This window comes from Nerophis ophidion, linkage group LG20 (assembly GCF_033978795.1).
Source record: "Nerophis ophidion isolate RoL-2023_Sa linkage group LG20, RoL_Noph_v1.0, whole genome shotgun sequence".
Lineage (NCBI taxonomy): Eukaryota > Metazoa > Chordata > Actinopteri > Syngnathiformes > Syngnathidae > Nerophis > Nerophis ophidion.
Window position 1 is genome coordinate 27,649,918 of NC_084630.1, and position 27,557 is coordinate 27,677,474.

The following is a 27,557-nucleotide window of genomic DNA, read 5'->3' on the forward strand; positions in this document are numbered from 1 at the left end:
AAGTTTTATAAGTATCTTGTCTTTGCTGTCTATTCAATTTAATATAAATTGAAAAGGATTTTCAAATCATTGTATTCTGTTTTTATTTACCATTTACACAACGTGCCAACTTCATTGAATTTGGGGTTTGTATGTGCATAATTCTTTCAATTATACATATTATTAAGCCAGCAAGATAAACCATTTTGAAGTGAAATACAAAAGCAAGCTAGCAAAAGCGGATAATCCTACCTTGAATTAAAAACATTTATATACCAATTATGTAAATGTTTTTTGTTCTGACTGAAAATTAGTTTATACGTACGATGCATATTCCACGGTGATTCCTTGTTGCAGCAAACTATTTGTGTCTGGCATTTCCCCTTTATCTGTCATCATAAAATATTTACTTTCAGTACTCCGAGTGTAAGAAATGCAATGTGTTCGACTATATTTGCTGGCAATTGCACACAAAATTGAAACCAGGCCTTGTTTTGAAGCTAGTGTGGAAGAGGTGGGTATTGGCAGTGAGTCACCAGGCTGTGTCGTTATCCAAACTGTGCTATGAAACCCTTCTAAAAGACATTCATCTGTATGCTTCTCTCTATATACCGCACATAATAAACTGTACATGAAGCATGTATCTCCCAACATCTTATTCATATTATGTCTAAGGCCCTGTGTCATCTCCCTCTATTTCTGCACCTGTTTATTGCTGCTTACATTCACAGGGGGTTGGCGCCTATCCCAGGAAAGAAAACACTCCACCCACTCACATTTTGGTGTCAGAAGCACAAAACTGCAAAGCCTTTAAAAATGTATCTGTATGTGAGACTTCTAATCAGCCAAACGTAACGATATATATATATATATATATATATATATATATATATATATCCATCCATCCATTTTTCTACCGCATTCCCTTTTGGGGTTGCGGGGGGCGCTGGCGCCTATCTCAGCTACAATCGGGCGGGAGGCGGGGTACACCCTGGACAAGTCGCCACCTCATCGCAGGGCCAACACAGATAGACAGACAACATTCACACTCACATTCACACACTAGGGCCAATTTAGTGTTGCCAATCAACCTATCCCCAGGTGCATGTCTTTGGAAGTGGGAGGAAGCCGGAGTACCCGGAGGGAACCCACGCATTCACGGGGAGAACATGCAAACTCCACACAGAAAGATCCCGAGCCTGGATTTGAACCCAGGACTGCAGGACCTTCGTATTGTGAGGCAGACGCACTAACCCCTCTGCCACCGTGAAGCCCTTATATATATATATATATATATATATATATATATATATATATATATATTTATATATTTATATTTATATATATATATTCAAATATACGAAACCCCGAACCAGTAAAGTTGGTACTTTGTGTAATTCGTAAATAAAAACAGAATACAATGATTTGCAAATCCTTTTCAACTTATATTCAATTAAATAGACTTCAAAGACAAGATATTTATTGTTCAAACTGAAAAACTAAATTTTTTATTTGCAAATAATCATGAACTCAGAATTTAATAGCAGCAACACATTGCAAAAAAGTTGGCATAAGGGCATTTTTACCACTGTGTTACATGGCCTTTCCTTTTAAAAACATTTAGTAAACGTTTGGGAAATGAGGAGACCAATTTTTAAAGCTTTTAAGGTGGAATTATTTCCCATTCTTTCTTGAGGTGTTCAATAATCCGGGGTCTCCGTTGTGGTATTTTAGACTTCATAATGAGCCACAAATTTTCAATGGGAGACAGGTCTGGACTACAGGCAGGCCAGTCTAGAACTCGCACTCTTTTACTCTGAAGCCACGCTGTTGTAACAGGTGGCTTCGCATTGTCTTGCTGAAATAAGCAGGGGCATCCATGGTAATGTTGATTGGATGGCAACATAAGTTGCTCCAAAATCTGTAAGTACCTTTCAGCATGCCTTGCGCACTAATACACCCCTACATATATATATATATATATATATATATATATATATATATATATATATATACACATATATATATGTGTGTGTATATATATATATATATATATATATATGTGTGTGTATATATTACGGAAAAAGTGGGAATGTTTACAAAGTGTGAAATAGTTATTCTGCCTGTTTTTGATGTTGGAATGGTTTGAATGGGTTGAGGGATCTGGAACTAGTGAGAATTCTCAGGATTAAAGGGAATTTAAGTTTGGAAAATGTGGAAGTTTTGGAAAAGTTGGAACGTTTTGGAAACGATTTGAGCATTTTGTAGTTGGACTGGTTTTGAATACATTGAGAAATGAGTAAAGAGTTGAGTATCAAAAGCAAGTATCCATCCATCCATCCATCATCTTCCACTTATCCGAGGTCGGGTCGCGGGGGCAGCAGCCTAAGCAGGGAAGCCCAGACTTCCCTATCTCCAGCCACTTCGTCTAGCTCTTCCCGGGGGATCCCGAGGCGTTCCCAGGCCAGCCGGGAGACAAAGTCTTCCCAACGTGTCCTGGGTCTTCCCCGTGGCCTCCTACCAGCTGGACGTGCCCTAAACACCTCCCTAGGGAGGCGTTCGGGTGGCATCCTGACCAGATGCCCGAACCACCTCATCTGTCTCCTCTCGATGTGGAGGAGCAGCGGCTTTACTTTGAGTTCCTCCCGGATGGCAGAGCTTCTCACCCTATCTCTAAGGGAGAGCCCCGCCACCCGGCGGAGGAAACTCATTTCGGCCGCTTGTACCCGTGATCTTATCCTTTCGGTCATGACCCAAAGCTCCTGACCATAGGTGAGGATGGGAACGTAGATCGACCGGTAAATTGAGAGCTTTGCCTTCCGGCTCAGCTCCTTCTTCACCACAACGGATCGATACAACGTCCGCATTACTGAAGACGCCGCACCGATCCGCCTGTCGATCTCACGATCCACTCTTCCCCCACTCGTGAACAAGACTCCTAGGTACTTGAACTCCTCCACTTGGGGCAGGGTCTCCTCCCCAACCCGGAGATGGCACTCCACCCTTTTCCGGGCGAGAACCATGGACTCGGACTTGGAGGTGCTGATTCTCATTCCGGTCGCTTCACACTCGGCTGCGAACCGATCGAGTGAGAGCTGAAGATCCCGGTCAGATGAAGCCATCAGGACTACATCATCTGCAAAAAGCAGAGACCTAATCCCGTGGCCACCAAACCGGATCCCCTCAACGCCTTGGCTGCGCCCAGAAATTCTGTCCATAAAAGTTATGAACAGAATCGGTGACAAAGGACAGCCTTGGCGGAGTCCAACCCTCACTGGAAACGTGTCCGACTTACTGCCAGCAATGTGGTTACTTTATACTTTTAGATGTATTACAATGAAACGTGCGCAACAAATCAAGTCTATTATTGATATTGTTTTTATTATTTATTGTATTACAAAAATAATCGGTAGAGTGTCCTAATTCAATACTGATTTTGGGGATTGGTTCGATATCCGCAAAAAAAACCAAGTATTGGCTTATACGGGTTTATATGTAAAATCACTGGTGTAAGCGCTTGCTTGTGCTAAAGCGGACAGCCAGTTAGTAGCATCTAAATGTCTTCCAATAAGCACACAAGGTTCATATTTTCTTGTGTTTTAGTTGTGTATATTTAAAAAAGGTAAAAATAGTATGATACTAGAAGCTAGCAGCTGCCTGGTGTAACACAGGGGTCGGCAACCCAAAATATTTGAAGAGCCATATTGGACCAAAAATACAAAAAACAAATCTGTCTGGAGTCGCAAAAAATGAAAACCTATATATAAGTCTTACAATGAAGGCAACACATGATGTAAGCGTCTATTTTAGCTGTAATAGCCGACTATCAAAAAGGCTATTTGTCGCAGGCTGAAGCAAATCTTTGTTGACAGAAATGTTGAAATTTAAAATTTATTCTACACATTTTTTCAACATAAGAAACCATTAGTAAGAGGCTACTTAGAAGGTGAGATAACGCCTGGAAATGACTGCCTTTTAATGGCCAAAGGTATAGATGTATGTGTCCAAGTTAAAGGAAACGGCAGGCTGTCTTCTTCTAATGGATTGATTACAATCTTTGGCAAGCTAGGCAATATTTGCTGTGGTCTGGAACAACATGGCACACAAACAACTATCTGAAATGCAGCCGATATTACATACAGATAATGTGTCATGAGACATGCAAATATATATTAAACACACAGAGGACATAAGTAAAGGAAATCAAATAAGCTCAAATATTGCTACAAACAAGGCATAACGATGCAATATGTACAAACAGCTAGCCTAAATAGCAAGTTAGCATTGATTAGCTTGCAGTCGTGCAGTGTACCAAATATGCCTGATTAGCACTCCAACAAGTCAATGACATCAACAAAGCTCACCTTTGTGCATTCACGCACAGTATAAAACTTTTGGTGGACAAAATGAGAAAAAGAAGGGGCGGAAGATTTTACATGTAAACAAACTGTTGCGTCACAGTCCACACTATGGTGGGATCAAAAACCGCCAAAATTAGTAGGACAAAAAGATGTTCACCAAATAGTCTCATCAGTGAAGCATACAGACAAACATATTAAACAGTGGGCATTCTAACAATTGGGAAGGTTTGTGTCATGTTTGTCCTCAAACAAAAAACATACTTAAACGAAAACAATATTTTTCCGCCATCTTTTTCCATTTTCATTCCAGGGAGCCCCTAGGGTGGCACTAGGGCTGACCCCCCGATCTAACACAAGTAACTCTAACAACCTTTAAAGGCCTACTGAAACCAACTACTACTGACCACGCAGTCTGATAGTTTATAAATCAGTGATGAAATATTAACATTGCAACACATGCCAATATGGCCGGTTTAGTTTACTAAATTGCAATTTAAAATTTCGCGCGTAAGTATCATGCTAAAACGTCGCGGTATGACGCCGCATGCGAGTGACGTCACGCATTGTAAAGGACATTTTGGTCCAGCACCGTTCACAGCTATAAGTCGTCTCTTTTCATCGCATAATTCCACAGTATTATGGACATCTGTGTCGCTGAATCTTTTGCAATTTGTTCAATTAATAATGGAGACATCAAAGAAGAAAGATGTAGGTGGGAAGCGGTGTATTGCAGCCGCTTTTAGCAACACAAACACAGCCGGTGTTTCCTTGTTTACATTCCCGAAAGATGACGGTGAAGCTTTACTATGGAACAGAACGGTCAAGCGAACATGGTTCCCTACCACATATCAACCGGCAGGTTTCGGTGAGAAAAGGGTGGTAATAAGTCGGCTCTTACCGTAGACATGAGCGGAGAGCTTGCGTCATTCCTCCTGCACCTGTCAAAGACACAGCTGCGGACTCTCTTGCCTCCTCCCACCGGCCGCCCCCGACTGTCGGATGCTTCCACCGTGGAGAAGGGTAAAAAAAAAAATCTCAGCCCAGCCCCAACGGCTGCCTTCGCCTCTTCGAGTAATGTGGCTTCCCTCGGAGACACTGGCGGTCACCAGACCCGTGGCCACACCCCTCCAACTTTCAGGTTGTACAGGTACGACCATATAATCTCACTAAAACACTAGTAACACAATAAGCAGATAAGGGATTTTCCAGAATTATCCTAGTAAATTTGTCTAATAACATCTGAATCGCTCTGCCGTCTATTTTTTTTTTCTAGTCCTTCACTCTCACTTTCCTCATCCACGAATCTTTCATCCTCGCTCAAATGAATGGTCCGAATCGCTCTCGCTGCTGGTGGCCATGATTTTAAACAATGTGAGGATGTGAGGAGCTCCACAACCGGTGACGTCACGCGCACATCGTCTGCTACTTGCGGTACAGGCGAGGCTTTTTTATTAGCGACCAAAAGTTGCGAACATTATCGTCCATGTTCTCTACTAAATCCTTTCAGCAAAAATATGGCAATATTGCGAAATGATCAAGTATGACACATAGAATGGACCTGCTATCCCTGTTTAAATAAGAAAATCTCATTTCAGTAGGCCTTAAATTTCCCATCTTTTCAAGGGAGATACTAGAAATAAAGCTGGCATTTACATAAGAGTAGTCAGAGAGCATTGCATTATTAAGTCCTATTTTTTTCAAATACATTTTTATTCTAGTCCTTACAAAAACAACTTTTCCCGCAGCTTTCTTAACGAGCTGTCGCAAAATTCAGACACGTTAGGCTGCAGCAATAACAAAAAAAAATCTTGCAAAATCCTTTAGGAACACTGGTTAAACTTTATTAGACAAAATGCTAATTAATTATTATTATTTTTCCCTCGTTAGGTTCACTTCCTGATGGCGCTAGCTGCTAACTGGGGCTACCTGAAGGATGCCAGTCGGATGCAGAAATATGAGGATATCAAGTCGAAGGAGGAGCAGGAGCTGCATGACATCCATTCTACACGCTCCAAAGAACGCCTCAATGCCTACACATAAACACCATACACTCGTTTACCCGAGACACACACACACACGCACACACACACGCACACAATGGTCCGAGACACACACACACACGTGTGCAGCACACACAACATGCATACAAGGATAGCAGAAATATACACATCATTCAACTGAAAAGGTTTGAAAGACACTGAAGTCCTCCTTTGTCCCCAGCTGATCTTTTGCTGAAGTGGTCTGTGCTGACATGCTAGACATGGCAGTCAGCCATTTTTGTTTGTTTGTTTGTTCATTTTTTACTGGGAATAGTACTAATCTTAAATTTGCCAGATATCTGCCCATCATTCCTCCAGTCCATCAGGACGGTGAAGTATTAGGGGGCCAAAATCTTTTTTGGGAGAATATAGTAGCTGGATGTGCAACACTAGCAAGTCTCGAAGTACAGACCCATCCATCCAAATCAAAATGAAAAGAAATACCAAAAAAAGCCAAAGATTCCAAAGAAATGTGAAGTGAATTATGTTTATATAGCGCTTTTCTCTAGTGACTCAAAGCGCTTTTACGTAGTCAAACCCAATATCTAGGTTACATTTAAACCAGTGTGGGTGGGCGCTGGGAGCAGGTGGGTAAAGTGTCTTGCCCAAGGACACAACAGCAGTAACTCGAGTGACAGAAACGGGAATCGAACCTGGAACCCCTCCACCAACCGAGCTATACCGCCCCAAATGTCCCAACTACGGTTGTTTATTTTAAAGATCATAGCTACTGTTTCTCATTTTTAACTTTTAAAAAGACTTCGGGAAACAAGCGCAGTCGTACCTCAACTTCCAAGCTTAATCGGTTCTGTGGCGTCACTCTCAACTCGAAACACTTATATCTGAAATCAAGGTCTCCCATTGGACTGAACTGAAATCAAGTTAGAGTACCACTGATAGTCACAATCACATTAGGTGTGGTGAAATTACCCTCTGCAATTTGACCCATCCCCCTTGTGCCACCCCCTAGGAGGTGAGGGGAGCAGTGAGCAGCAGCGGTAGCCGCGCCCGGGAATCATTTTTGGTGATTTAACCCCCAATTCCAACCTTTGATGCTGAGTGCCAAGGAGGGATGTAATGGGTCCCGTTTTTATAGTCTTCGGTATATGACTCGGCCGGGGTTTGAACTCGCGACCTGCCTATCTCAGAGCGGACACTTTAACCACAAGGCCTGAAGTCAACAGTGCATTTTGAACATGCTTTTTAAAAACAAACTTTTACAAAATAAATATTGGATAAAAACAATACAATAGAACAGGGGTAGGGAACCTATTGCTCTAGAGCCAGATGTGGCTCTTTTGATGACTACTTATGGATCTCAGATAATTTATATAGCGCTTTTCTCTAGTGACTCAAAGCGCTTTACAAAGTGACACCCACCCAATATCTAAGTTTCATTTAAACCAGTGTGGGTGGCACTGGGGTCAGGTGTGTAAAGTGTCTTGCCCAAGTACACAACGGCAGTGACTAGGATGGCGGAAGTGGGAATCGAACCTGGAACCCTCAGGTTGCTAGCACGGCCACTCTACCAACCGAGCTATGCCGAGTAACCGTGTAATACTCTTCCATATCAGTAGGTGGCAGTCGGTAGCTAATTGCTTTGTAGATGTGGGAAACAGCGGGAGGCAGAGTGCAGGTAAAAAGGTGTGTAGTGCTTAAACCAGGGGTAGGGAACCTATGGCTCTAGAGCCAGATGACTGCATATGGCTCTCAGATCAATCTTAGCTGACATTGCTTAACACGATAAGTAATGAATAATTCCGCTGGTAATCACAGTTTCAAAAATAACGTTCAAATTATTAAACATTCTCATGCATTTTAATCCAACCATCCGTTTTCTACCGCACCTGTTCAAGATGTCGTATTAATGGTAAGAAGTATTATATGTATTATTGGTTAACTTTTATAATAACAATGTTGTTAAAAAGAATAAGAGACTTATTATACTCTACAAATGTTGGTCATACTTAAAAATGCACAAATTTAGTTGTATTCAGTGTTGAAAAATGTTAAATGGCTCTTACGGAAATATATTGTGAAATATTTGGCTTTCATGGCTCTCTCAGCCAAAAAGGTTCCCAACCCCTGCAATAGAATGTACTGCTGACAACTACTGTAGTTATCTGAAGTAATGTAACAATAATGCACAATATTTACCTTGGCGAGTGGACTTTATCAATCAATCAATCAATCAATGTTTACTTATATAGCCCTAAATCACGAGTGTCTCAAAGGGCTGCACAAGCCACAAATACATGCTCATATCCCACATCAGGGCTAGAAAAAACTCAACCCAATGGGATAACAATGACAAAGGAGGGGACCAACAATGTTTTCATGGATAGACGTCCGCCGTTGAGCTATCATTCAAACGTCATTGGCGGGTGTTAGACTCATTCTGTAGTTCACACACACTTCCTTCCTTCCAATGGCTAGAAAAACAAAGTTATGTTGATCTCTCGCTTTAAGCCAATGCTAGCAAGTAACATACATGCTAACTTGAGTTTTGCCTCCAAGTGAAAGCACAACAATTAGCCCGGAAACAGCAGTCTTAAGTTGAGGTACAACTGTCATCAAAGTGATGTGTTAATTCTAAAGTAATTAAACAGAGTTAATTGTTGAACACAAATGTCAATATTAAAGCAAATATTGACTATTCCCAAAAAGTCAACGCTGAAGCAACAATCAGCCGGAGACATGGAAGACCGCAGTGTCGATGTTGACCTTTTCAATGGGGGGGTGGGTGACTTGTACCCCCGCATCAAGCACACGTACAGTACAGTACACTTACACATACTGTATTTGGATGGGTGGTCAGTGTCGTGCGGTGGTGTTATGCTGTGCTATGTCGTTTCACCACATGTTGATGAGTGCTATATCGCAGAGGAATAAGGTCCGCGGGAAATTTGAAGTCCAAGTGGGTATAGCTCGGCTAACTCCTGGACCCTCCTCAACCCCTTTTCCCAACTCTCTTCCGGAGCCCAATTTCATGACTTTTTTTCCCTGGATGTATCACAACTGCCATTTTGCTTTTCAAAAAAATGCACTCAATTAGGCGGGTTGAAATTGTTGATTGACGAGACACGTAAGAACTTACCAAAGTTTGAATATTCTGTACTTGTTGGACTCGGACTACAATAGCACTTAAGTGTATTTCAAAAACAAGCGTGCAATTGGGCTCCTCGTTCTCCCTCTCTGCTGATCTTTGTACAAACTATTGGTCGGTCCTCAGAAACAGCACATCTTAGCAGCACAAAATCTTTTTCGAGATCAAGTCATTGTCTATAAATTGTCGTTTTTTCTCACTTTTTTGCAATTTTTGCCACCGTTTTTACCAGCATTGTTATGGTGTCATTTTTGGCATCGGGGCTACGTGGAGAGTGCACGTATCTCGGGGGGGCTGGGGGGCATGGGGGGGTCGTTATCACTTTCACAGTTTCATGTGATTCTGCACACACAAATACACAAAACACACACATATTTTTTGTGCGTAAACACCAATCATTGCGGAAGTTTGATTCTAAGATTTTAACCAAAATGTCTCGTTTGTCATGAGATGTAGTCAATTCCTCACTGGAAAACACAACAGTGAGAAGAGATAGCTGTGAACTGACTAAATATTGTTGTTTATTCGACTGTTTTGTAGTGTTTCACTACAAGTTTGACTTATGTTTGAATATTGACCTCTTATGGAGCAAGATCTGAATCAGAAATGTTTCCCAAGGCATGCTTAATGTGATAATTAGTGATGGGTCCAACTATACTGTTGTGTGTGTTGTGTGTTTGTCACCTAAAGAAAGAGTGCCACTTTTGACGCCGCAAAAACCTGAATGGAATTACAAACAAAAAGAAATTCTCAAGCGCGGGATAATTTGAATATAATAGCGCCTAAAGAGGTAAATTATCTTTTTTCTATGTACTACTTGGCTCATTAAACAGAGTTGCAAGTTTAATATTACTTTTTTACACAGCTATTCATTTAAAAATAATTATATTTGCTGATAAATATTCATTTTATTTGCTGACTTTTAAATCCAGCAGATGGCGCCTTAATGAAACACCAGTATCAATACATCCAGTGAGTGTGCCACATACTCACTATAGCATAATTTACCCATCACTAATAATAATTAAAAAAAACGATAGTGAGCGAACGTAAGTCTCTATCTGCCAGTAGAGATGCTTGAACTAATTAACGCAGAGGTGTCGAAGAACCTCGCTAATATGTTCGATGAAAGGTGGCAAATGTAATGATCAGGGCTGGGAAAGGTAACACACTAATGTATGTGATTAATAACAAAAAATTATTGCATTAATCATGTATGAACGCAGATTGATCGCACAATGTATTTTGACCACAAATGCTATTTTATGTTAACAGCGGATGGTTACCTGAAAGAAAACATAATATGCAAGATAATTTGCATAAATTATGCGTTCTATGAAAGGTGGGAAATGTAAGGATTAGGTCTAAAGTATTTGATTAATCACAAAATTATAGCATTATCATATATAAACACAGCACAATTTGGTTTTACCCACACAAACTAATTTAGCCTATGAATACTTGAAAAAAAAATATATATATATGCAAGGTCATTTGCATAAATTGTAGCGATGAATTTTCTTATCATTGAATCTTAACAAGTTTACAAGATTACCTGAAATTACCAGACGAGCTTGTCAACAACAGGGAGTATACCATTGGCAATGTTCTCAACATAAGTACCACAGGCGCGACTCTTTTGTGGAAACTGCGATTAATCGCGATCAATCGACATTCAAAAGAGTGATTAACCTGTCTTTAGAAATAAATCATTTGACAGCACCAATAATGATATCAATCGTTTTGATTCGACATGTTCAAAACAGGCTAAACCAATATAGATATGCAAATATATTCAATAGAAAACAGACAAGTATTATTATTGGTATTAATAACGACATCAATTCGATATTGTTACATTACTCCTTTTTGCTGTGTTTGAATTTTTAAAACCATTTTTTTGGGGTAGTTTCTCTGTTTCATTGTATGTTTATATTAAGATGTCACCAGCCAATGAAAAACAAGCAGAGAGCCACAACTATTGTTATTTTTGCCCCTCGTTCCTGGCGCCCACTTGTTTACATAAAAACAGCAGTTTCCTGTAAATGTACTGTGTTAACTTTATTCCCCGAAAAATCCAGCACAGATATTGCAGCGCATCGGTAGTCATTAAGGCAGAAAATAGCAGAAGGTCCCATGTTTGACCTTATTTTCTACAAAATGTATTTTATTTTGCAAAAACAAAATGGGCCTCGTTTTGGAAAATTTCCCCTTATTTCTAATGCAAATTTTAACAGGTATGTGTAGATGGCTAGCGGGATTAATGACTTTATGACGAGACAACAAGCAAGAATATTCACACACACACACACACACAAACACACACACACACACAAGCCGATCATTGCCATCCCTCTGAGCCATAACTCTTTTACTGATCACCAAACATTTCACTATTTTACTAACAACTTTTATTCCTTTCATTTTTAAAATAATGTGAAGTCATTTAAATACAAAAAATGTGTTTTTTTCCCTCAGCAGTATTATGCTGTTTATTGTGTATAAAGCTATACAGTACATAAATGTGAAAAGGCCGAGAGAGAGAGAGAGAGAGAGAGAGAGAGAGAGAGAGAGAGAGAGAGAGAGAGAGAGAGAGAGAAGCTGATTCCTGATAGGATTTGATTCAGTATCAACATCCAAACTGCCTTTACACACACACACAAACAAAATAGAACTAAAGTTTACCAAATAAACTATACACAATCCTTATGGATTTTAAATGTTCATCCAAATTGCAATAAATTCGGTGCAAGATGTAAAAAAAATGAGGGAATTCAACCTTAAATAAAAAGTTTTTTTCCCAGATTCAACATCGGATACATACAAGGTGTGCTATCGTGTGTGTGTGTGTAAACGCGTTCAGACAAAGAGAGGACTGATGGTGTGTTCAGGTTCAGTCAGTATTTTTAAGGGTCTAGTTTTACAGTAACAGTATTCTTTCATTTCATTGCCTGACAATGGATGTCTTGTCAGTGTTTTTAACCTCAGATAAAAAAAAAAGAAAAAAAAAAAAAAAGAGTTGTTTTTGTGCACTTATTGGCCATTGTGAGCTCTCTATCTCTTTATTCTTGGTGTGTAAGTGCATTGACATCCCCCCTCGGTGGGACTCGCGTATAGTCTTGCAGCACTGGTTATATAACCTGAAGAAATAACAAAGATGAAAAATTCAGTTCATACAAATGAAAGAAAAATCTTATTCTTAGGTTAAAAAAAAAAAAAAAAAAAAAAAATGAAAGTGAATCTAGATGTTGTTTGTGGCATGGTTATGCATTCAAGTGGTCATAATTTTGACGATGAAACAGTATTGAAAAACCAAGAGAAAAAAACAAAACATTCCACTGGCGCTGTTCTGCTCTTTTTTTTTTTTTTTTCATTCTTCAGCTTGCAGTATTGCAGTCGCTGTTGGTAATGGTGTTGCTACGCTCGTTAGCCTGTTTCGTTGTCTACTACCAGAGCAATATGTTGTACCAGTTGGACCAAAATATGAATAAATAGTAATCCTAACCTTACATTTTTGGCATACAAGTGCATGGCAAAACAATGCAAGTCTTACGTGGTATGATCCATGGTGTTATTTATCGGTTGTTTTTGACAGATCTGCAGCTGTGATGTAATGTATTGCTCTGGACGCCCGTTACTCGCCAATCAGCTCACATCCTTGACACTGCAACTCCTAAATCGTGTCGTCTTCCTGTCCTTGGGACGACGCCTTTACCCAGCGAACAAGCACAAGGTCAAAGCGACAAATATACAACTGCAGCTCGTAAAAAGGATATTGGATGACTTGGTTCTCGCCCGTCCATACGTTTAAGTCAGGACTTTGGGAAGGCTGTCCTAAAACCTTAATTCTAGCCTAATTTAGACATTCCTTTACCACTTTTGACGTTGTCCTGTTGGAAGACCCAACTGCGCCCAAGACCCAACCTCCGGGCTGATGATTTTAGGTTGTCCTGAAGAATTTGGAGGTAATCCTCCTTTTTCATTGACCCATTTACTCTCTGTAAAGCACCAGTTCCATTGGCAGCAAAACAGGCCCAGAGCATAATACTACCACCACCATGCTTGACTGTAGGGTGGTGTTCCTTGGTTTAAAGGCCTCACCTTTTCTCCTCCAAATATGTTGCTCGATATTGTCTTGTTCACGAGTGAGGGAAGAATGGATTGTGAGATCGACAGGCGGATTGGTGCGGCTTCTTCAGTAATGCGGACGTTGTATAGATCCCTTGTGGTGAAGAAGGAGCTGAGCCGGAAGGCAAAGTTGTCAATTTACCGGTCGATCTACATTTCCATCCTCACCTATGGTCATGAGCTTTGGGTTATGACCGAAAGAATAAGATTACTGGCTGAAATTAGTTTCCTCCGCCGGGTGGCGGGGCTCTCCCTTAGAGATAGGGTGAGAAGCTCTGTCATCCGGTAGGAGCTCAAAGTAAAGCCGCTACTCCTCCACATCGAGAGGAGACAGTTGAGGTGGTTCGGGCATCTGGTCAGGATGCCACCCGAACACCTCCCTAGGGAGGTGTTAAGGGCACGTCCGACTGGCAGGAGGCCACGGGGAAGACCAAGGGCACGTTGGGAAGACTATGCGTGGCAACGCCTTGGGAGCCCCCGGCAGGAGCTGGACGAAGTGGCTGGGGAGAGGGAAGTCTGGGCTTCCCTGCTTAGGCTGCTGCCCCCGCATCCCGATCTCGGATAAGCGGAACATAAAGTATCGAAATAAGCTAAAGTAAAAAAAATAGTAGTCATTAAGAGTGTAACGTATACACCGCCATCTTCATCCAGTTTTAATGGTTTGTTCCATTTGTACTGGGGAGTCGGAATCCCAAGTCGGAAGTTTCAACTGGAATGACCCCCAAGGTCGGATTTCTTACTCGGAAAGTCCTCGCCAAACTTGGCTTTCAAAGATGGCTTCTCCGAGTGTAATCAAAAATAGAAGCTTTCGTAAAATCCGTCTTTTTCACTTCCTACAATTTCTATCGCACTATCAGCCACATACGGTGTATGGTTGGACTTATATTTATATATAGTAATGTTATTCTTGTTTGAATTACCTTTTTTCGTTTGGTATATGCATGTGCATTGCTAGCAATGGCATCTTTGAATTTTTTTCCATCCATTGTGATTGACGTTTGCAGAAGGAGCACATATTTGTCCAGAATTTGTTTATAGAATACCTTTCGTGGTTGTGGCCATCTTGAGTTCCGACCTCGTAAAAGGAATGCCAGTAACTCTGTCGTTCACATTTCCGACGTGCAACTTCCGAGCTTAGCTTAGCTTAGTTTAGTTTAGCTTGTAGCTTCGTTCCTCATCTTTACTGAACAATGGCAGTACGCTACTTTCCTCTTATCGATTTTTTTTGTGTGCGTTCTACCGAGCATTCAGGCCAACTTGTACAGAGGACACTCCTCATTGACACGACTGCTAGCCAAAAAGTATTAACGAGTAAACTCATGGCGCGACAAACACTTCCTGTTCCACACGTTTTCAGGAAAACCGTACGTCTCTGAACTGAACTTTCCGCACCTAAAAATTAAATTAGAAAATTTTGCGTTACACCCGTACTTAGGTCGTTAGCCGTGATGCTAACAAGATGGCGTAAAGAAACGAACACAATAATGAGATTATTGAACTGTAGAAGAGGATGTGAGCTGTTTGCGTCTTGTTTGTTTGACTTTTCCTGTTCTATCCACAACTTCTTGTTAAAAAAAACAAAACAAAAAAACAACAACAATGTATGTATCGACACAAAATGATAATCCCGCGTCCTTCTTGTCTGTCCACTGCTGAACTGGACTCACACTCTTCCTCCATCTTCGTATGTGTTGTGTGGAATTTCAGCATGAAGCAAACCTTCCAAAAAAAAAACAACAACAAAAAAAACACCTTAAACAGAATTCCTGATGTGCGGCTCTAAAAGGTCGGCTCTGAATCAAGGATGAAAAATCGGTGCCTGAATAAATTGAGCTCTTGTCCATCACGAGCTGGTCAGTAGACAGACAAGCAGAGTCTGCAACCCTTACCTATCTACACATAATCAGGTCGGACATTTTGGACGTAGGGAGATGTGGTTTTTTTTTTGTTTCCATCGTAGATTTTTGTACTCCACTCTGGTCGCTTAGTAGCTTTGTTCGATTCACTCCCCTATTTTGTACATATCTGTGCCAAGAGCTTGGGCAGACAGTGGCTTTTTTATTTGTAAAGACATAAATTTGCTTGCATATATAAATAAAAGGAAATACTACACTTGTGTACTTGTTAATAAGGAAACTACACGACTGGTGTCTTTATTTCATTTCATTTTTGATAAGATCTGATCAATCTTAGTCAGACATAGTCAGACTGGATCTGACCAGTCAAGCTTAACTCAACAGTCTTGGTCAATATTTGACATATACTTGTAAAGAACATAATGTCATGGCTGTCTTGAGTTTCCAATAATTTTCTACAACTCTTATTTTTTTGTGATAGAGTGATTGAAGCACATACTTGTTGGTCACAAAAAATTCATGAAGTTTGGTTCTTTTATGAATTTAGTATGGATCTACTGAAAATGTGACCAAATCTGCTGGGTCAAAAGTATACATACAGCAATGTTAATATTTGGTTACATGTCCCTTGGTGTCAGGTTCAAACACTGATGACCTTTATTAATCAGACAAGTAGTAAGAAACCATGTAGAGACAGAGTTCAATTTAGCTCATGAGGAGAACGCATGGAGCTGCACACTTAGTCACAATCTCGCCCTACGCTCCAAGGTTCAGCTCCCGCGTACCTCTATTTATTCAGGAGTTCCACAGTCAACATCACTGAGGCTGCCTCTAAAAGGACTGGTCACATATATTATGCAAAGCAGGTCCAGGATGCACAATAAGTGACGGAATGTGCTGGGGGCCTTGTGATTTTGCCTTGTCTCCGCTTTGTCTGAATGCTGCCGTCTTATCTGCGTTGAGGTCCTTAATGTCCCTAGCTGTTAGCGGCCTTGTCTCTGCTTCGTCTGCATGCTGTCGTCTTAGCTTCGTTGAAGTCCTTGGCTGTTAGTGGCCTAAAACAACGATAACATTTGCGGCTGAGGCCACCCCTCAGACAAAAAGTTTCATCCTTGCACAGATTAAAAAATGTCTAACTTGAGCACAATAGCTAATAACTAGAGCAACGGACTTTAAGCATACTAAAGTTTGTGTGATAATATATATACATGATTATTTTAACACTTGGCAAGTTTAACTGCAATAAGGCGCTTTTGGTAGCCATCCACAAGCTTCTGGTTGAATTTTTGACCAACTCTCTTGACAAAATTGGAGCAGTTCAGCTAAATGTGTTGGTTTTCTGACACAGACTTGTTTCTTTAGCATTGTCCACACGTTTAAGTCAGGACTTTGGGAAGGCCATTCTAAAACCTTAATTCTAGCCTGATTTAGCCATTCCTTCACCACTTTTGACGTGTGTTTGGGGTCATTGTCCTGTTGGAACACCCAACTGCGTCCAAGACCCAACCTCCGGGCTGATGATTTTAGGTTGTCCTGAAGAATTTGGAGGAAATCCTCCTTTTTCATTGTCCCACTCTGTAAAGCACCAGTTCCATTGGCAGCAAAACAGGCCCAGAGTATATACTACCACCACCATGCTTGACGGTCGGATTGGTGTTCCTCGGATTAAACGCTTCACCTTTTCTCCTCCAAACATATTGCTGGGTATTATGGCTAAACAGCTCAATTTATGTTGTATCTGACCATAGAACTTTCCTCCACAAGGTCTTATCTTTCTCCATGTGATGTCAGGGCAATGACCCCAAACACAAGCCAAAAGTGGTAAAGGAATGGCTAAATCAACAAATTTAGCTGAACTGCACCAATTTTGTCAAGAGGAGTGGTCAAAAATTCAACCAGAAGTTTGCCAGAAACTTGTGGATGGCTACCAAAAGTGCCTTATTGCAGTGAAACTTGCCGAGGGACATGTAACTAAATATTAACATTGCTGTATGTATACTTTTGACCCAGCAGATTTGCTCACATTTTACTGACTCTTACTGACATCTAGTGGCGATAGGAAATTACTACGTTTGATTTGTTCACTTCCGGGTCGACGATTTCAGGAAGTCAGTTTATGAGACAAATGAGAAGCAGACAAAATTGTGTTAGCTATTACATGCCTTGGAAAAGATAAGACTGTAAGTAAACTGTTGAACTTGTTTATATACTTCAATATTAAGGTGGAAAGTGGTTCAATTTGATAGTAAGATGTTCATGGAAAAACAATTTTTGTGCGCTGTTTTGAGGACTTAAAATGGCTGCTAGTCAAGCTATTTCCACCATCAAAACAGTTTCAACACTCAGTAGTATTTCTTTGATGATAGTATTGTATATTTGTGTAAAGCTAGTATTTACATATTGTGTATTACCAGTCGACCGTGTGTATCCCACCTAGGCCTTCAGTGATGTCAGACTTCAATAATTACCTCTCAAAATACCAACATTAATGTCACCACATGACCATTGCGGGAGAAATACTATACAGAAACACATGTACGCACTACTGGGCATTGAAACATATCAACAGTGTACAAAGTAGTTATTATCTGGTGCATTTAGAAAACAATTAAAATGCTTTAGCAATTAAAATATATCTTATGTGGTACTTACCATGAATAGATCAACGTGGACTTATTTGGGTGTTACCATTTAGTGGTCAATTGTACGGAATATGTACTGTACTCTGCAATCTACTAATAAAAGTTTCAATCAATCAAAATAAAAAAAAATGTCAAAATTAAAATTGCAAAAAACATATTAAAAGTGATTTTTTTTTTATATTTGAAAAATTCATAACACTTATCGAAGCCGTACAATTAGAATCAGAATCAGACATACTTTATTAATCGCCGAGGGGAAATAACAATTTTCAGCACAATCCCATTCAAGATCAGACAAACATTACAGTTAGACAGAACAGGATCGCTGACGTGTCTGCCAACTTCCGGCGCCCCTTACAAAAAGGTGAGATACAGGTAAACAAGTGTTTAAACGATTAAAATTAAATTAAATTAAAAAATCGGTCTAAGCCTGGGCCTCTTGAGAGGGGGTCCAGACTGAGGCCAAGGGGGAAAAAAAACAACTCATAGCCATAGTAGACATCCCTCTTACAACATCAAAGAACACAAAGAACATTAAAGACATTAAAGAGCAGAGCTGATGCAACCAGCCACTTCTACATACAGCTATGAATTAAAAGTAAAATAAACATATACACTGTGGTGGCCTCTGCGGTGTTCCACGCCATCGTCTGCTGGGGTGGAGGGAGTATGGCCAGAGAATGGGCCAGACCCAACAAAGCAACCAAGAGAGCCGACTCAAGCCAGTTATACCCCTTGTTGTCAGCTTATTCAAAGGGAAATGGCAAGCATTTCCCCATTTCATCGCCAGAACAGCTGAGCTAATTTCCGGGGTTGGCCGACATTGTCTAACAAGATGTAGTTTCTCTTTAAATATCCTTCTTGAAAATGGCCTTGAAAATATATATCTGCCACCTAGTCAATGTTTTGTTCTCCTTCGTTGTGGATCAGCACTTCCCGCTTACTGCTAAATAGCAACATATGATTGGATACTCACTTTGGAATGACAAGTGAGTTTCCAATCACAGTCTTGTTAACATCAGGCTCCTTGGAAAGGATACTTTCAACAAATTGTGATCTGATTGGCTTTCGCAACTGTCTCTCAACTCTATGTGTTCTCAAATTCATCCGCTATGAGTATCCAATCACAGGAGGTGTAGATGTCACGTTCAAGGTGAGGCCAGCTAGAAGGCTTTACTGACAACAACTCGTGATCTGATTGGCTATCGCAACTGTCTATCAACTGTATGTCCCCGTTTGCCATTGTTGATTCCGAAGGCCTCGGGCAGATTTGGTGCAGCATGGCAACATAAGCTAGCTGAAATCTGATTGGATACAAACTAAAACTAAAAACAACAGCACTGGAAGGAGCATCATATGACATGAAGAAAATATGAAAGTTTTTAGATATTTAGGGAAAGTAAAAATAGAAAAAATCTTTAATTATGATCATGATTTCTGGTTAAGTTAGACCAGCAGAGGAGGCCTTGCTGGCCCTGACGGCACACGACTGTGTTTTATATTTCAGTATGTTATTTAAATCACATAGCTCATTGTTTTGTATTAATTATTTTGGAACATCTTGGATTGTTTGCTGTCTGCCAAGTTGTATAACCTCAATACATATAGTGAGGGCAGAACACACACACACACACACACACACACACACACACACACACACACACACACAGTCTTGTCGGTGAGCCCCAACACGTTAACCACTATGTTGCTACAATAAAAAACAAAAATAGGAAAAAAACTTACCTTGTGTTTGTGAATATTTCTGGCAAAAATAATATTTGTAATGATTATTCTGAGAGTGTTCAACAAAATGAAATAGTCACCGCTGACATTAACACAAAAGTGCACTTTGGCACCCTTTTCGGTCCCATAGAAATTAAAGACTTGCTGCGGAACAAACCCCCTAAGTGTCAAGATGGTGGGGGTCGCAGCTTGCTGCGGGGTCGTTCTCCCAGGAAGGCAGACAGGAACATATTCGGAACATGGCGTGCAGGTAAAAACATGATTTAATCATTAACTAAGAAAAGTACAAACAAATGGCGCGCACAAGGTGGAGACACAAACTTAGCCCATGGAAACAAAAACTAACTCTTAGACAGACTATGGACATGAAACCAAAAAAAACACTTACTGTGATGTGAAACAAGCAGCATAAACTATGAAAAGAACTAGCATGACCAGAGCATGAAAAGAACAACAACATTGACGCCAGGCCGACTGCCTGGCAACTACAAGCTCAAATAAGAGTGACATGATTAACACAGGTGTGTGACTCCTAAACAAATCAGGTGCGAGTCCAAATGAGTACAGGTGAAACCAATGAGTTGTCATGGAAACAAAACAAAGGAGTGAACAAACAGGAACTAATGGAGTCTTGAAGTAACATAACACAACTAAACAAAACATGATCACAAAACACGACACTAAGCTGACAGAATCCTGCCACGAGCTCGGGGCTAACTAACTAAAACGCTAGCTTAAAGCGATTGTCTAGCCACCCACAGCCAGACAGAGAGACTGTGAGACATTTAGACTTAGAGTCTTAGACTTAGACTTCCTTTTATTGTCATTCAAATTAGAACTTTACAGTACAGATAAGAACGAAATGTTGTTGCATTAGCTCATAGTAGTGCAGAATAAAAGAGCAATAAGGTGCAGATATAACTAAAAAGATTACTGTACCGATAAATATATTGCACTTTTGCATATGCATCCAAGTTTATGGATGTATGTTATATTGTCTTTATATTCCAGCGAGTTAATCCGTTTTTGGGGGGAATTGAGGGCATTATTATGATGCGTTCAAGAGTCTTACGGCCTGAGGGAAGAAGCTGTTGCAGAACCTGGAGGTCCTGCTACGGAGGCTACGGAACCTCTTTCTAGAGTCCAGCAGTGAAAGCAGTTCTTGGTGGAGGTGGGAGGAGTCTCTGCAGATTTTCTAAAAACCTGGTCAAGTAGTGGCTTTTTGCGATTCCCAAGATAGGAGGAAGAGGAGTCCTGATGATCTTCTCCGCCAGCCTCAACACAAGACTTCCAGCCTGAGGCATTGCTGGCTCCAGTCCAGACAGAGATGCAGTGGGTCAGTAGGCTCTGTATAGTGCCTCTGTAGAATGTGGTGAAAATGGGGGAAGGAAGTTGTGCTCTTTTCATCCAACGCAAAAAGTTCATGCGCTGCTGAGCTCTTTTTACAAGAGCTCCGGTGTGTAGGGACCAGGTCATATTGTCAGTTATCTGCTTACAAACTCCAATTCTGTGCCGTTGATGAAGAGTGGAGTGTGGCTGGACAGGTGCGTCTTGAAGTCGACGATGATCTCCTTGGTCTTGTCGACGTTCAGGACCAGGTTATTGGTTCCGTACCAGTCAACCAGATGTTTCACCACCTCGCTGTAGTCCATGTTCTGTCGACCGCTTACTTTACAATGTGGTTTTTAGTGGACCTGGCGCAGCAGTCATGGGTCATCAGCATGAACAGCAGCGGTCTCAGGACGCCATGCTTGCCAACCTTGAGACCTTCGATTTCGGGGGGTGGGGGGTTGGGGGGGATGATCAAGGATGGAGCGCGGGTGGAGCGCGGGGCGTGGTTAAGAGTCAAATATTTAATATATATATATTAAATATATATATATATATATATATATATATATATATATATATATATATATATATATATATAATATTGGCCCTGCGATGAGGTGGGGACTTGTCCAGGGTGTACTCCGCCTTCCGCCCGATTGTAGCTGAGATAGGCGCCAGCGCCCCCCGCAAACTCCAAAAGGGAATAAGCGGTAAAAAATGGATGGATGGATATAATATTGGCCCTGCGATGAGGTGGCGACTTGTCCAGGGTGTATGCCGCCTTCCGCCCGATTGTATCTGAGATAGGCGCCAGCGCCCCCCGCAACCCCAAAAGGGAATAAGCGGTAGAAAATGGATGTATATATATAATACTTGACTTTCAGTGAATTCTAGCTATATATATATATATATATATATATATATATATATATATATATATATATATATATATATATATATACACATATATACATATATAAAAGAAATACTTGAATTTCAGTGTTCATTTATTTACACATATACACACACATAACACTCATCTACTCATTGTTGAGTTAAGGGTTGAAATGTCCATCTTTGTTCTAATCTCTGTCACAATTTTTCTAACCACAGCTAGACTCTCTGGCAGAGAAGAAGTCTAGCAAAACTCCTAGCCATTATGGACAACACCTCCCACCCACTACACTCGGACTTTGCGGAGAGAATGAGCACATTCAGTGGAAGGCTCAGACTCCCAAAATGTAACACGGAACGACACAGGAGGTCTTCATACCGACAGCTATCAGACTGTATAATGCATATGTTCCTTGACTGCACTTAAATGTAGAATATATTTTTATTATTCATATATTAAATATATTATATGTATAATATATTATACATATTATTTATTATTATCATTGTTTATTGTGAGCGAACTGTGGTGCTAAATTACATAAAGTACATTCTATTCTACATTCTATTCTATTCTATGTACAATAGATGGCAGTATTGTCCTGTTTAAGAGTGTCACAAGTTCACAACATTGGAGCTTATGGCAGACAAACTGCTTTACGGTAGACGGAAATCTGACTGCTGTTGTTGTGTTATTACCGGGCTGGGAGGACTTTAATGAAACTGCCTAACAATAAACCCACATAAGAAACCAAGAACTCGCCCTCGATCATTCTACAGTTATTACGTCATTGGGCAGGCACGCTCTTTATACTGTGGGAAAGCGGACGTGAAAACAGACTGTCGACACGTCACTCAGGTCCGCTTGGAGCTGTAGGGGGCGTGGCCTCCAGGTCCGCCTGAATTTCGGGAGAGAATTTGTCCTGGGAGGTTTTCGGGAGAGGCGCTGAATTTCGGGAGTCTCCCGGAAAATCCGGGAGGGTTGGCAAGTATGCAGGACGCAGACCCTGGAGAGCCGGTGCTCAGGGAGATGGCACTGGAGGTGTTGTCGCCCACTCTCACAGACTGGGGTCTGTCTGTGAGGAAGTCAAGCAGCCAGTTGCATGGGGGGGTATTGAATTTAAAACGTTTCTGATCCAACAAAGTTATCACTACGACAATTGTGGAAATAAACACGTCAGAAGTGCAGCTCACTGTCAAAGCTTTTCAAAATGGCCGTTACAGATAGTGATGTCATCCAAATGGCAGGCCCCGATGGCTTCAAGTGGCATTCAAAATGAATGAATGAATTAACCGTTTGTATGCCGACACGTGGTTCGCACACAAAGGCATATTTGGCACAATGTAAATGATTCAACAGGGGGTGGGGGGGATGCAAATAAAACTCTGCTTAGGACCCCAATTTAGCCCTGCTTATTTTTACACTTTTAAATTAATGTTCTCTAAATAATGTTAATATAAGTTGCTCATTGTTAAGATAACAAGAAAAATAAACAGAATCATTTTCTTCAGGTAAAAAAATGTTCACATAGTTTTTCATTTATTTTTTCTTATAAAACCCAAAAAAATGTGGTTCTACCTTTATTTTGACACAAAGTACCGGCGCCCAAACGCTGTGTTACCTGGTGGTTAAAGTCTGATCCCCATGATGACACATTGGCACCAATGGACGCTGGCACTTACCTCTGCCTCCCTGTAGAAAGAAAACCATGACAAGTGCCTCCCCGTAGGACATTTTTCAGCATTTCATTGTTCGATTAACAAAAATGAGGATTCCACACTTACATTATTACACCTAAGGTAGAAAGTTATGGTGTATAGTAAGTTGGCGACATGCTGACAAACAGGCAGGCACGTGCCTTTTAATTTTCCTGAAGGAACTCTCCTGAAGGAATCAATAAAGAACTATCTATCCAAACCAATTGTGTGGTGTGTACCCAAAGATCCAGAAGCGGAAGCAAAAACAAATTCCAAAGTCTTTAAGAGCAGGTAAGGGTACGAAAAGGATGATTGAGGAAGCACATGGTGAACTATACAAAATCAAAACTGTTGTTCACAACAGGAAACAGCTACGCTTAACACGCAGGGGGAGGGAGTGCGAACCTGAGTGGGAGCCTCGAACAGGGAGAAGCAGGATGAGGAGTCTCGGTGGTTTTTCCAGAGTAATTGCCAGGAAAAATGTAACCATGCATTAAATCAGCCTCAGTAGCCACAGTGCTGATTAGTGGTTGGTTCACCCGATGACCCTGGCAACAGTAGATCGCCCAACTTCAGCAAGCAGAGAGAGACTGGGCTCATGAGACCCCAGGCGATCATAACAGTATCATACATCCCTCAGTGGACGCCCCTTGGTGGCTTACCTGGCTCATCAAGAAAAACTGTGGTAAATATCAAAGACGAGATTAAGGGACCTGGCGACCCAAGTGCGCTTCTCTGTGCCATACCCTTCGCAGTTAATCAGACACTAATACCCGCTTCCCCCTCCTTATCACTTCCAGGAACGCCTTAACTGTGAAATTGGGGTGACCGTCGACCAGCCAGGAGTACGGGCCGACGTAGCTGGGGTCCGGCTTCTTAGATTCTGTGGCAAGAGGCATGACACGGGACGACTGCCGTACCATCTGACCCACCTGGTGTGCGATGACGGTTGGCCAGACATTGATTACACAATGATGTCCTACACGGGTCAGAGGGAGTGGACCAACCAGGACCATGAAGCGGCCATCGGCTGCGTCTGCCTTTAGCGTCGCTCGACTTAGTAAACCGACTTTCCCAAAGTTCCTTTATCAGCTCAGCCACATCATGAGCCTAGCATAGACAGGCTGATACCAATGGCACCAGGGTTTCTGATCCAAGGATTGAAACGCAAGAGGTTGGAACCCATACATCCATCCACCCATTTTCTACCGCTTGTCCATGTTTGGGTTGCGGGGGGTAGCTGGAGCCTATCTCAGCTGCTTTCGGGCGGAAAGCGGGTGCACACCCTGGACAAGTCGCCATCTCATCGTAGGGCGAGGTTGGAACCCATAAGCCATATGGAAAGGAGTGTGGCTGAGCTGATGAAGGAACTGTGGGAAAGTTGGTTGACAAAGTCGAGCGACGCTAAAGGCAGACGCAGGGGATGGCCGCTTCATGGTCCTGGTTGGTCCGCTGCCTCTGACCTTCGCTTTGGGGGTGTTGGCAGATAACAGACATGGTGAAGCGTTCAAGGACCTGTAGAATGCCTCCCATAAAGCCAATGAAAACTGAGGACTGCTGTCAGAGACCACCTCTGTGGGGGTTGGAGCATGCCACAAAAGGAGCCATCTTGGAGAACCTTTTAACGAGTGGTGTTGCCTGTGAGAACCTTACGATGTGAGATCATAGGTAGAGAGCGGAGAAGTGTTTACGGAGCTGGAAAAAAAAGTAAATAGTACGACTGACACAATTAGCTCAGTTTTGGAGTCATGTGACTACATTACATTGTCCCCAAAACTTGTCTCAAGCATTCAGGTGTTAGTCAACAACCTTCCCTAACTCGCTTTCTCAACAAGCTTCTTGTTGATAGTCTTGCAGTCCATCAGTAATCTTGCAGGCCTACAATCCTGTCCCTGACGTCCATTGACAGTCTTCTCTTAGAGATGTTTGAATGGAAGTGCTTGTTTCTGTGACACGTATATAAGGAGATAAGATTAAGAATACTTTCTGATAGGGACTGGGCCAATTTGTGTTTCATGGACACATAACGGTCTGTGAGGGCCATAATGCTTTTTGGTTGGTAGGGAAACAATTACATATATTTCGATCAATTTACAGTATAAGTCAGGCTTGCCACTCACAGTTTGTTTGTGTTTTAGTTTTTCCTCTATGCGTGTTTAGTATTCCCTGTCCTTAGTTCCTGTCAGCAATCTTATTTGGGTTCAGCTTCCTGTTTGTCTCCCTGTGTGCTGTTTTCCCCACAGCTGCGGCTGATTGGCACCTGGCCACACCTGGTGTCAATCAGCCCGCTCCTTTTTTACCTGCTTTGTTCCTCCAGTCAGTGCTGGATTATTGTCATGTCGATGTCGCTCTTGTCGTTGCTATCTGTCGTGTCGTGTTTTGTCAATGCAGCATTGCGGTAAGCTTTATCTGATTGCGGTTTTTAGCTTACTGCCTTTTGTTCCCTGCTTTCAAGTTTGTTTTCATATTTAATGTACAACTTCTGTTTCCTGGTCGAGACCTGCTAGTTTCCACACTAGGCCTTTTTGTTTTTGCTAGCTTCCATGCTAAGCTCCGTTTATTTTCTAGTTCCCATGCTAGGGAACTAGAACTTTTGTTTGTTATCCGCCCACGTGCACAGTTTTTGTTTGTACCTTTTGTTTGGTTTTGTGTTAGTTTTGAATTAAATTATGTTTCCTTACAAAATGCCTGCCTCCTTCTCTGCATATTGGGGTTTGTCACAAACAAACTCTTGACAGTATAACCTTTTATACTTTATTCTGTCTTTCTATGATGAAACAAACCCACTGTAATATTGATGGACTGTAAAGAAGTGTCGGAACCTAAGATGCAGCGTGGATTACATTCCAGCAATATTTTCTTTTTTATTCAGCACAAAAATAAGACATGACAAGAAGAAGGTGAGAAAAAAGAATTCTACACTCGAGGAGTCAAAACAAGGCATAGCACATACATCGCTCCTCACCAGAATCTAGGTTACCGTATTTTTCAGACTAAAAGGCGCACTTAAAATCCTTTCATTTTCTCAAACTCGACAGTGCGCCTAATGAACGGGATAATTTTGGTTGTGCTTACCAACCTTGAAACTATTTTATTTTGTACACAGTGAAATGATAAGTGTGACCAGTAGATGGCAGTCACAAATGAGAGGTACGTGTAGACTGCAGTATGACTCAAGTAAACAACACCAGCATTTTATATGTTCCATTGAAAGTATAGAACATTACTCACGCCGCTCAAAAATCTATCAAAATGTTTTAGCATGACTTTGGTAAGCTATGAAGCCGCACCGCTTATGGATGGTACTGTGCTTCAACTTACCAGTATTATTATGGTGTGTGTATAAGGTAAGACATGTTATCTGACGTTTTGTTTCACAATATTATACAAAAGCAACTTTTCTTACTTTCTGGTACCTGCTGATCTGTATTTGGATCTGCATAAGTCCTGAAAATTTGCGCGCATCCGACTTTGTAGTCCGTGCCGACTCAATAGTCGATAAGCTTCTTCTTTTTGTCTTTTTTCTTGTTATGGGAAATTCATCCTCCACTGTTGCCATTTCTAATATAAAGTAGTGTAAAGTTCTTACTTATATCCGTCAGAGAAATCCACCTGAAAGCGCTAAAACATACCGGTAAAGTGAGTTGAGATTATACACCCAAGGAACTTTAGTTATTAGAGACTTCCGGTCGTACAGTTTTTCACGGGACACATATCCGGCGTTGTTGTTGCACTAGTGTGCCACAGATGAGGAGAGGCTACTCTTTTATTGATTGAAG

General features: G+C 41.2%; 1 protein-coding gene and 1 long non-coding RNA gene across 2 annotated transcripts in view; both read left to right on the plus strand.

Moving 5' to 3' along the window:
* Positions 1-15,754, plus strand: part of gpm6ab (glycoprotein M6Ab) — a 72,274-nt gene extending 56,520 nt beyond the window's left edge. The window contains exon 7 of the mRNA XM_061880882.1: positions 6,228-15,754. Within this exon, the coding sequence (XP_061736866.1) occupies positions 6,228-6,380 (153 nt within the window). The 3' untranslated portion in view covers positions 6,381-15,754. The remainder of the gene's footprint in view (positions 1-6,227) is intronic.
* A 1,590-nt stretch (positions 15,755-17,344) lies between these two features.
* Positions 17,345-26,463, plus strand: LOC133538942 (uncharacterized). Its single transcript, XR_009803137.1, has 2 exons — positions 17,345-17,649; positions 24,579-26,463. It is a non-coding gene; the product is annotated as an uncharacterized LOC133538942 (long non-coding RNA).
* The last annotated feature ends 1,094 nt before the right edge of the window (positions 26,464-27,557 follow it).